This window comes from Lynx rufus, unplaced genomic scaffold, assembly GCF_022079265.1.
Source record: "Lynx rufus isolate CCGP_SWC_20201006 ecotype Redwood Valley unplaced genomic scaffold, mLynRuf1.p SCAF_16, whole genome shotgun sequence".
In the NCBI taxonomy this organism is placed as follows: domain Eukaryota; kingdom Metazoa; phylum Chordata; class Mammalia; order Carnivora; family Felidae; genus Lynx; species Lynx rufus.
Genome location: NW_025814830.1, coordinates 4,206,978 through 4,218,867, shown reverse-complemented (window position 1 = coordinate 4,218,867; position 11,890 = coordinate 4,206,978). Strand labels below are relative to the sequence as shown.

The window sequence follows — 11,890 nt, the reverse complement described above, 5'->3', positions numbered from 1 at the left end:
CCTCCCTTCCCCTTTCTTTCCTTCCTTCCTTCCTTCCTTCCTTCCTTCCTTCCTTCCTTCCTAAATTCTATAATTCCAAGTTCACAGGCACAATCAATGACTTTTAGCTACTGAGTGCCTGTAATGTGGTGAGTCTCAATCAAGGTGTGCTCTAAGTAGAAAACACAGGATTTCAAAGACTCAGGAAAATTAGAGGCTCCTCGGTGGCTCATTTGGTTGAGCATCCGACTCTTGATTTTGGCTCGGGTCATGATCCTAGGGTTGTGGGATCAAGTCTGGAGTTGGGCCCCGTGCTGAGCCTGGAGCCTGCTTGGGATCCTCTCTCTCTCTCTCTCCCTCTGCCCCTTTCCCACTTGCACATGTGCTCCCTGTCTCAAAACAAAAGCAAAGATTTAGGAAAATTAGAATGGTAAATATGTTCAAATGATAGTATTCGGGTATGTTGGCTTCAATACATTATTTAATTTTTTTAACGTTTATTTATTTTTGAGACAGAGAGACAGAGCATGAACGGGGAAGGGTCAGAGAGAGAGGGAGACACAGAATCTGAAACAGGCTCCAGGCTCCGAGCCGTCAGCACAGAGCCTGACGCGGGGCTTGAACTCACAAACCACGAGATCATGACCTGAGCCGAAGTCGGACGCTTAACCGACTGAGCCACCCAGGTGCCCTCAATACAATATATTATTAAAATTAATTTCACTTTTTTAACTAAAAAATGTAGCTCGAGTCAGTTGAAAATTAAATATGTGGCTCCCACTGTATTTCTATTTATAAGTACCGCTCTAATTCAACAGGGGTCATGAGCTCCCCCTGTGATGGGGGGGGGGGCGTCCAGGACTGCCCCCACACAGGATCAAACAATCCCAGGTTTTCCAGAAAGTTAAATCAGCCTTCCGGGTCTGACTCCCTATTAGAATCCAGAATGCCTTTGCTTTAGGGCCAGTCTGAAAATTAAGTTTTGGTTACTTCATGGGCTCTAGGGTAGGGTATGTGTGGAGGGAGGACTGAGTTCCCCCACCTACCTATCTATATCAGGACCTAATTTCAGGACATCCTTCCCCCCCATACTGAGCCCATCTAACTCCATCTGGCCTCAGGTGGCCCTGCGCAAAGGGTGGAAGGTGGTTGGGTGAAAGTGAGGTGGAGAGTTGAGGCAGGGAAGGCACACTTAGACACACTTGGGACTCTCCGTGTTTCTCTTGTCCAAAAAGAGGACAAGTTCGAATCCTGTCACGAATACGTATTTTTAAATTTTTTTTTTCAACGTTTATTTATTTTTGGGACAGAGAGAGACAGAGCATGAACGGAGGAGGGGCAGAGAGAGAGGGAGACACAGACTCGGAAGCAGGCTCCAGGCTCTGAGCCATCAGCCCAGAGCCTGACGCGGGGCTCGAACTCCTGGACCGCGAGATCGTGACCTGGCTGAAGTCGGACGCTTAACCGACTGCGCCACCCAGGCGCCCACGAATACGTATTTTTAAAGATATTCTCCGGGAGAGAGTGTTTCCTCTTTTTTGAGTTTGTTAATGTATTTTGAGAGCGGGGGAGGGGCAGAGAAAGGGAGAAAGAGAATTCCAAGCAGGCTCAGCCCTGTTGGTGCAGAGCTGGAGGCAGGCAGGGCTCGAACCCATGAAGCGTGAGGTCATGACCTCAGCCGAAATCAAGAATCCAATGCTTAACCCACTCCTTCAGGCCTCCTTCAGTCCTCCCAACGCTTAACGTATCTTTCCATAAAAATGACTTTTTCCAACTCACATTCCTATTACTTGTTCATTGTGGTTTTTTTTTAAGTTTATTTTTGAGAGACAGCGAGAGACAGAGAGAGCAAGGAAGGAGCAGAGAGAGAGAGAATCTCAAGCAGGCTCCACACTGTCAGCATGGAGCCCTATGTGGGGTTAACCAAGAGTCAGAGGCTTAACCAACTGAGCCACCCAGGCGCCGCCCCTAATTGGTCCTCTACTCTCTGTTCTTTAGGGGCAAATAGCACCCCCAACCCATATTGGGAATGGACTTTCCTGGTCACTAAGACAGCTCAGCATGTCCTTCCTCCTAGAATCCAGAATGATTTTCCCAAGCCCCATTCCTGGAAACCCAAATGGACCAATCTGTGAAACGCTGCAGCCTGGCCAGCTCTTGTCCCGGTCCCTATCCCCTGGGGGTTCAGAGTGGAAGTTCACAGGATCCAGGACACTCCCTCAAGGCTCATTCCAAGAATACCAGACTTCTGAGATTAGACAAGTGTTGTGGAGTTTAGTTCCTGGAGGTGACAGAAATGGACTCTCTCAGTTCCCTTTACCCCAAATTTCTCAATAGCCCAGAGAATTGTAGTCCTTCCCCAAAATTAAAGTCAATCAAAGAGGGGCTTGGGTGCCAAGGGGTGGTGGTTGGGCTAAACTAAGGAGATTCATCTATTCCTTTCTTTGAACCATTGTTCTTCAGTACAGGATGCCATTCTTGCTCAGGAGGAGCTCCAAGTTTGGTGGAGAGATTCACAATGTGTAGAATGGCATTATGGTTGAAAAAAAAAAAGGCATTGTATATAGGAAAGTGGTTAAAAGACAAAATATAGTTTAAATCCCCGCTCTACTCTTCTGAACTGTGTGACCTTGGGCAAGTCACTCAACCTCTCTGGACGTCAGATTTAACGTATGCCTAACAGGACTAGACTTGAATTCGTATTTCCCCCGTTCTGAGAAATTTGGTTTCGACATCTAGGCCGCTAGACAAGGGAGGGGGAGGGGAAGACTTCCTGGAAGAAGATTTAAAGAGTCGGGGGTGGAAGGGAGGAGGGAGAAAGGGAATCGGGAACGCTTGCGCAGTAAACACCTCACATTTGCTTGCCCCTCCCAACCACTTCTCTGCAGCAGGGAATTGCAGGCGGCGCTCCACCTATCCTAGTCCAGCTGAGTGACAACCCCCATTCACTTTCCTTCTCTACCTATCAACGCACTTCTCCCGCCCCCACAGCCGCCCAGTCGGGGGCGGGAATAGGACAGGCCTGGCGAATCCGCGACGCCTGCGTGGGCGATCTACCTGCTCATTGGACACAGTCAACGCCAGTCCCGCCTCCCAGGCCCACTCCCCGCCTTCCTTCTTATCAATCCCTCCCTTCGCCGGATCCAATCAGCATCGGACCCGGCCGCTCCGAGGGGGAGGTCCCATAGCACGCAACCGAACTCCGCCCGTCTCTCGGGCAACGCCTCTTCACCCCCCCTTCCTGCGAACGGAAATAGCGGGCCGCTGAGCCAATCGTAGCAGCGTGCCTTTGTCCAGCGGCCAATGAGAGAGGGAGCGAGGTGTGAGCCCGAGTCTGAGCGGCAGTAATCCGGACCAATGGGAGACTGATAGCTCAGGACGACGGGCGCGAGGGGAGGGGCCGGAGGCGGAGCCGCGGCCTGCCAGCCCGCCCGCCAGCCAGCCCGCCCGCCCTCCCCCCCGGCCGGCTAGGCTCCTCGGCGCTGCTTGGGGTCCTTTCCTCCCGGTCCCCGCCTGCCAGCCCCCGCTGCGCTGTGCCCTGCCCGGCCAGGCCTGGAGCCGACACCACCGCCATCATGCCGGCCGTCTCCAAGGGCGATGGGATGCGGGGGCTCGCGGTGTTCATCTCCGACATCCGGAACTGTGAGAGCGCGGCCAGGGGACACTGGAGGGAGGGGGAGCGTGGAATTGAGGGACTCGGGGGTTACAGAGGGGCCCGGGCGTAGAAGCCTTTGCGTCGTAGAGGGGGAGAATAGAGAGGCCCCGGGGGGAACTTTAGGGTGGGGGGAATGGAGAGACTTAGGGTGTCATAGAGTGCCTCTTGAGGTGACGACACGGAGTGACTAGAGGCGCCCGGGAGGGTCTTAGAGGAGAGGAGGCTAGTAAGGTCCCAGGGCTGGGGACCCTAGAGGTGTTCCCTGGGAATGATAGAAAGGCTTGGGGAACCTATTAGCTACGGGCTTAGAGAAATCCCTGATGTCGATAGAAAGAGAAGGAGGTGCACGAGTTGGGGGGGGGGTCCCCTGTGCGGCGATAGAGTGGGAGAAGGCCAGAGGGGACCTGGAGGACGTGAAACACAGGAAGCATAATGGTGCCGGGCTTTGAGGGCCTGGATGAGGGGGTGTCATAGAGGGGAAGGGGCTAGGTAGGTCACTGAGGTTCCTGGCTAGTGCATAGAGAGGGCCTGAGAGTAATACAACGTCCCAGAGTGTTGGGGAGGAGAGATGGGAAGGTGGGGGACCATAGTGGGACCCTGGTGAGGGATAGGGGAGCTCCGGGATGGAGGATGGCTGAGTAGACATGGAGGGCAGTGGTGAGGAGACTAGAAGGGTTACTAAGGGGAAAAGAGGGATCTAGGAATACGGAGGAGAGGTGCTGCAGGTGGAGGGTGTTCGGAGAACCTGAGACAAGAAGCTGGGGGCCTGGAAAGAAGAGGACATTATAAAGTGGGGGCTTGGAGGATGTGTCAGAACCGGGAGAGCCCAGAGCTCAAAGAAGGGCCCAGGGAGCCTTGGGAATTTGCGGGGAGGAGATCTGGAAAGCTAAGGGTTGGAGGAAGCCTGGTTCCAGAGAGAGGTCAAGGGTCAGGGAGCAGGGCACTCCTGAATCTACAGCCCTCTCCCGTCTGACCACCTCAATATGGGGACAGTGATCACCAGCAGGAAGGATCGTCGTGACGACGAGAGGCCTGGCGCCAAGTCAGCTCCCAACTCCTGGGAGTGGGTGTTGGTGTTTGGAGCTGCCAAGAGCTTCCGAGGCTGTGTCTGCACGGGCTCTGGGGTCAGCCAGACCCGGGTCTGAGTTCGAGCGCTGTCACTCCCCGGCCATGTGACCTTGAACGGGGGACTTCACCTCTTGATTTCCTCATCTGTCAGCAGGGGCTGCTGATTGCACCTTCCTGATGAGGTGGTTGTGACAATGTGTGTGAGTGAGGCCTTTTGCACATTCCAGGCACTGGGCGGTCTTGGCTGTTGTTTTTGTCACTTCGGTGGGTCTGAAGAGCGGCCTCTGTGATTACTGTAGAACTGAGGAGGTATGAAAGGATCTGGCGTGTCGGAGGTGAACGAGAGGGCTGGAGGCTGTTGGGTGTCAGGTGGAGGAGAGATGTTAATAGTTGTTACGGAAAGAGGTGAGTGAGGAGGGGTTGTGGATTAGGTGGGGGAGGGTGCTAGGAGTAGGTGTGTGTGGCCTCTGATGCCGGTCACGGAGGTGACCCTCGGCGACTCATTTAACCTCTCTAAGGCTCAGTTTTGTCTGCAAGCCCCGCCGATGACAGCACCTTGCCTTCACTCATTCATTCATTTGACAGATACTTTTTTGTTACCCCCTTTTGACACTGCCTGGGACTGGGCTCCAACAGTGAACAAGAGTCCCCGGCTTGGGAGCCCCCATGCCGTGAGGGAGATGGAGAATAAACACAGAACTACAGTAAATGATACCAGGTCAGAGGGTGACTGGGAGGAGGAGCCGGGATTGAGATGGGGCTTGGAGGTGACTCGTGAGTAGACTTTTGAGTGAAGCGAGGGAACAAGCCCTGCAGATTTTGGAGGCGGGGGGGGGGGGGGGGTCCAGGCAGAGGAATGGTGTGTTCAAAGGTCCTGGGGTTGCAGCGTGCTTAGCGTGTGTTCAGGTAAGAGCCGAAGGGGGAGAGGGCGGGAGATGAGGGCAGCCACGGATTGTAGAGGGCTTCGTGGGCCTCCGAGAGCGCTTTGGCCTTTCTCTGAGTGCAACGAGAGCGGCAGGAAGGTTTAGAGGCAGGAGGGATGCGAGCTGCTTGATGTTTTAAAATAATTCCTCTGCCTCTGTGAAGAGAAGAGACTCGAGGTGGCGGCGGAAGCAGGGAGATGATTAGGGGCTGCTGCCGGCATCCGGGTGAGAGATGGTGTTGGCTTGACCCGGGGTGAGAAGTGGTTGGTTTGGGGACACGTTTTGGAGGATTTGCAGAGGGATTGGATGATGGAGGTGGGGAAGCAAAGAGAAAACAGGTCAGTGTCGCTGCAGGATCCCAGAAGGGGGAGACTCTGACTCGGGGGCAGTGGAGGGAATTGAGCCAGATGGGTTGGGGCTAGAGAATCGGGGATTCCTCTGGTCCTTCATCGTCTCGTCAAGTAACTGTTGAATGGCTGGTGTGTTTCAAACCGTACCAAGGGCGCTGGGGACACAGCGGTGACTAGGACAGATTGGTCTGTGTCCCTTGTGAATCTCCCAGTCCCATGAAGGAGACAGGTACTGCATGAAAATGGTGGCAGTCCTTCTCACAAACGCATGTATATACATGTTCATAGTTGGGCTATTCACCGTAGCCCAGGAGCGGAAACAAGACAACCCAAATGTCCATCGTCAGATGCATTGGTATACAAAATGTGGTACCCCGCGCCATGGAATATTACTAAGCCATCAAAAAGAAGGACGCACGCTACCACATGGATGAACCTTGAACACCTCATTCTAAATTGTTTTTTTTTAATTTACTTATTTTATTATTTTCTTTAATGTTTATTCATTTATTTTTGAGAGAGAGAGTGTGAGCAGGGGAGGGGCAGAGAGAGGGAGACAGAGAATCCAAAGCAGGCTCCAGGCTCTGAGCTGCCGGCGCAGAGCTCGATGCAAGGCTCGAACTCCCGAACCGCGAGATCATGACCTGAGACGAAGTTGGATGCTTAACCGACTGAGCCACCCAGGCGCCCCTTGAAAACCTCATTCTAAGTGAAAGAAGCCAGACACAGAAGGCCACATGTATGATTTTGTTTGTCTGAGGTGTCCAGACCAGGTGATGAAAACGTTCTGGAAATAGACCTTGGTGATTGTTGCACAAGACTGTGGATATACCAGAGACCACTGGCTTGCCCACTTTATGGTTGGGTGAATTGTATCTCAATTTTTAAAACTCTTTTTTAATGCTTATTTATTTTTAAGAGACAGAGACAGAATGTGAGGCGGGGAGGGCAGAGAGAGAGGGAAACGGAATCCAAAGCAGGCTCCAGGCTCTGAGCTGTCAGCACAGAGCCTGACGTGGGGCTCGAACTCACCAGCTGTGAGATCATGGCCTGAACCGAAGTCAGACGCCCAACCGACTGAGCCACCCAGGCGCCCCTCAATTTTTTTTTTTTTAAGTGGAAAAAACGTGTAGCTGTCCTAAGTCCGTGAGAGAGAGAGGGCCACCATGTCGAGAGAATGAAAGCTCTCTCTGATTGCAGTGCTCAGACAATGTGGCATAGTTAGCCAGGCCAAGGGAGGCAGAGAAGAGCTGGGGAGGCAGAGGGACAACAGTGCAAAGGTCCTGGGGCCCAAGCAAGACTGAGCTAAGGCCTGTGTGGCTGATGCACAGAGGGACGGGATGGGATCTGATTGGGCAGGTGGGCAGAGGCCAAGTTGGTGTCTGTCCTGAGAATACTGGGGAGGGTTTGAAGCAGGAGTGAGGGAGCCGAAGGCCTGAGGGATGTGGATGAGCCAGGGCCCGGAGCCGAGCAGGTGGAGGAGGGAGAGGAGTGTTGAGCCATCCTGCTGGAGAATCTGAAGGGCAGAGTGGAGTTCAGGGGGAAGGCTCTAGAAGGAGATGAAAGGCAGGCTTTGAGAAGGAGGGCAAGGAAGGGCAAATTCTGCCGATAAGAAGGGGAAAGGTTCGGGCTGGGCCTGGCCTGAGGGCTTCGTCCTGTGCTGTCTGGAGCGGGGATCTGTCTCCCAGTCACTTAATCTGCCTGGGAGCTCCCCGGGCCCAGGCTGGGGCTGCCCTCCCTCTAGGGCCCCAGCTACCACTAGGCCTGAGGAGAGTTTGCGAGTGAGTGATTAAAAAAGGGGGAGTGGTGCTGGGTTTCACAGTGCCCTGAGCTCCTCCATTGGGGTGCATCCTACTCCAAAAGTGTGACCCATTCCATTTGTGGCATCTCCCCCAGCCCCTGGAGCACAGGCCCTGCTCTGATCCTTCCCAGGGTCCCCAGTTCTGCCCCCTGTGGGACCTGGCCCACGGGCGTCCTTGGAAGATGTTTGCTCGTTGAATGAATAAGGAAGTGAACGAATGAATGAACCAATCAATCTTTACCGGCAACCAGACGCTGCTCTAAGTAACGGGACTACAACAGTGAACAGAAGTCCTCTCTCTCATATTCTATGGAAATATATATTCTCATATTCTCATGCTCATATTCTAAGGGAGCACGGATTGGTACACGAATAAATATAGAGTATTCAGGTGTATAGACAGGTAGCAGTGGGTGTTGAGAGGAAATAAAGCAGAGAAGGGGTATGGGGACAAGGTTAGGGATAGTGCTCTTATATAAGCTGGTCAGACAGTCTCTTGCTGAAAAGAGGACATTGGAGCAAAGAATCAGATTGGGTGGGTGAAATAGGCCTGCATAAATCTGGAGGAGGAAGTTCTCGGCACAGCCTGTGCAAAGGCCCTGAGGCAGGACTATGCTTGCGGTGTAGGAGGAATTCAAGGAGGAGGAGGAACAGGAAGAGGAGGCCGCGGCTGGCAGGGAGGGCAGGAGTTGCAGTCCGAGAGAGAACTAACTAGTGGATCTGTAGGGCCTGGAGGATGACAGGACTTCACTGAGCCCCAGCCTCACCCACTTCTGGGTGTGCCATCTAGTACTCTTGGTCCACAATCTGCATTCAACACCTTTCCCGTGTCGGGACTGTTGTGAACCCAGGGGATGCCCCCTGGGAGTGAAGCAGCCACACGTCCCTGCCCTCAGGTGCTGTCCCCTGCCCTCAGGTGCTGCATTCTGCCCAGAGGCTGAGGGTTGACAAATCAGCGTGTGCACCCTTCACATGGCAGGCGGCCGCCCAGGGACACTTTCGGCAGCTGCGTTCTTTTGCAGCCGGTTCTTCACGGAGAGTATTTCCTCTCAGGGGTGGCAATGCAGTTGATAGCACAGAGCACATCTGACCCAGCGAGCCGCGTACGCAGGCTTACATTTTCCAGTAGCCACGTTAAAAAAGTAAAACCAGTGAAAGTTTAACGTCTTTTACTTAGAACGCCCACCATATTATTTGAATGTGTAATCAATATTAAAAAAAAATATTCACGAGACAGTTGATGTTCCTTTCTCAACCAGGCCACAGTTTCACTGGAAATACTTGTTCTGCATTAAGAGTTCATACAACTTAGGGTCGAAAAAGCAGATTCACAAAGTACCTGAGTTGTTCCAAACATACGTTGCAGTAACTGAATTGAGATTTGGGGTTTTTGTTTTTGGGGTTTTTAAATAATTTTTTTAACGTTTATTTATTTTGAGAGAGAGAGTGGGGGAGGGACAGGGAGAGAGGGAGAGAGAGAATCCCAGGTAGGCTCCATGCTGTCAGCGCAGAGCCGGCCATGGGGCTCGAACCCATGAACTGTGAAATCGTGACCTGAGTCAAAATCAAGAGTCGGATGCATAACCGACTGAGCCACGCAGGTGCCCTGAGATTCGATTCGATTTGATTTGATTTGATTGATTTATGTATTTATTTTCCCCCTTTCTTTGAGACAGAGCCTGCACATGCACGAGTGAGCGGGAGGGAGGGGCGGAGGGAGAGAGAATCCCAAGCAGGCTCCGTGCCGAGCGCAGAGCCCAGCGCAGGGCTCTATCCCACGACCGTTAAAGAGTGTTTACAGAAAAAAATATATAGGGGCGCCTGGGTGGCGCAGTCGGTTAAGCGTCCGACATCAGCCAGGTCACGATCTCGCGGTCCGTGAGTTCGAGCCCCGCGTCGGGCTCTGGGCTGATGGCTCAGAGCCTGGAGCCTGTTTCCGATTCTGTGTCTCCCTCTCTCTCTGCCTCTCCCCCGTTCATGCTCTGTCTCTCTCTGTCCCCAAAATAAATAAATAAAAAAAAAAAAAACGTTGAAAAAAAAATATATAGGCACGTACATATATTCTGTAAATATTTTTTAGGTTGTCCCTCTATGCTTCATACGGCCTTTGCATAGGTGATTTCTTCTCCATAAAAATGTATATTTAGGGTGCTGGGTGGCTCAGTCAGTCGAGTGTCCAACTCTTGATTTTGGCTCAGATCTTGATGTAAGTTTGAGCCCCACGTTGGGCTCCATGCTGGCAGCACAGAGCCTGCTTGGGATTCTTTCTCCCTCTCTCTCTGCCCCTCCCCCAGGCATATTCTCTCTCTCTCTCTCAAAAATATGTATATTTATATATAGTTTAATATGCAAATCTATTAATTTACATATGCATGTGTCCATACACGGAGCTGGCATATGTATAAAAAAGCCCACAGGGGCCCCTGGGTGGCTCGGTTGGTAGGCGTCCGACTTCAGCTCGGGTCATGATCTCGCGGTTCGTGGGTTCGAGCCCCGCGTCGGGCTGTGTGCTGACCGCTCGCTCAGAGCTTCGGATGCTGTGTCTCCTCTCTCTGCCCCTCCCCCGCTCATGCTTTGTCTCACTCTGTTTCTCAAATAAATGTAAAAAAAATTTTTTTTTTTTAATGAAAAAAAAAAAGCCCACAGATATAAGTGTCAAGCTTGATGAACTTTTCCTGACTGAACACAGCTACAGAACGGGCCCCCCAGATGCAGAAACAACATCCTTAGCTCCCTGGCACCCTCCTTGTCAACGCTCCCAGCCCCGACCCCCCTCCAAGGATGACCACGGCTCTGTCATCCAACACCATAGGTTAGTTTTGCCTGCTTCTCAAAGCTTTTTTTTTTTTTTTTAAGTTTATTCATTTATTTTGAGAGGGAGAAAAAGTACGAGTTGGGGGAGAGGGGCAGAGAGAGAATGAGAGAGAAAATCCCGAGCAGGCTCTGCGCTGTCAGCACGGAGCCCAATGGGGGGCTCGAACTCACGTACCGTGACAGCGTGACCCGAGCCGAAACCAAGAGTCAGCAGCTTAACCCACTGAGCCACCCAGGTGGGCTCGAAGCTTTTCATAGAGGTTTAAACAAAGCCCAGAGAATGCTCTAGCCCCAAATTCAATTGCTGTTCAAATGTCCATCTATCTGCGATGACATTTAAGCAGGCGGTTTGTAATATATGGTCCATTTATAAAACAGGACTTTTTTTTTTTTTTTTGGTCCTTACAGAATAGTTTTAAGGCAAACACTTAAAACAGTTGTGGCCATCTAAAAAAAAATAAAAAACAAAAAACAATAAAAAAAAAAAGTAAGAATGAGAACAGAGCATGCACCTTGCACCCTTGCTGGGCGCTGTCCCCCACCCCCTGCCACCACCCTCACACAGGTTCTCCTCTCCCGTGAACTGCTCCTGAACCCTCCTCGCCTTTCACTGCCCTCCTCAAATGTCCCCTCCTCGAGGCAGCCACCACCAAGGGCCCCAAGCGGCCTCTGTCCCTGCGCGTCTCACTCAGGTGTGGGGACAGGGCTCATTGATCGCCTGCGCCCTATCGGGCCGGGAGCCCCTAGAGGCAAATCACAAGTGCAACGTCCGCGTGGGTCCTGGGTGCCCCGTGTCGCTGCGCCACTCAGGCCTGGCCCGTGGGGCTCAGGAACCGAGTAATTACCACATGAAGGATCAGATGGCCTCTGGGGCTACACAGGCCAATTCCGGCTCATCACTGAGGAACTGGCCCTTCATCGCCTGGGTCCCAGAGACCCTGTCCCACTGTCATCCCCAGGCCCTCCATCCCCTTCCTGAGGGCAGAGAGAGAGAGCACAGGCAGGAGCGGGGGAGGGGCAGAGACAGAGAGGGAGGCACAGAATCCGAGGCAGGCTCCAGGCTCCGAGCCGTCAGCACAGAACACGACGTGGGGCTCGCACTCACGAACCGTGAGATCATGACCCGAGCTGAAAACAGACGTTTAACCCACTGAGCCACCCAGGCGCCCCAACGTGCGCTTCTTAAGGCCCTTATTCATGTCTTCATGCCTCTTCTCAGGTCGGCGCTCGGTAGGCCCTTGGAACACAGAGTTGCTACCCAGATCCTGGCCCTGCCCGCGAGGGGCTCCTCCCGTGGTCT

At 52.8% G+C, this 11,890-nt stretch overlaps 1 protein-coding gene across 1 annotated transcript in view; it reads left to right on the top strand.

The window, feature by feature from the left end:
• The first annotated feature begins 3,425 nt into the window (after window positions 1–3,425).
• The window catches only part of AP2A1 (adaptor related protein complex 2 subunit alpha 1), a 30,593-nt gene continuing 22,128 nt past the window's right edge, over window positions 3,426–11,890 (top strand). The window contains exon 1 of the mRNA XM_047077604.1: window positions 3,426–3,621. Coding sequence (XP_046933560.1) covers window positions 3,555–3,621 — 67 coding nt within the window. The 5' untranslated portion in view covers window positions 3,426–3,554. The remainder of the gene's footprint in view (window positions 3,622–11,890) is intronic.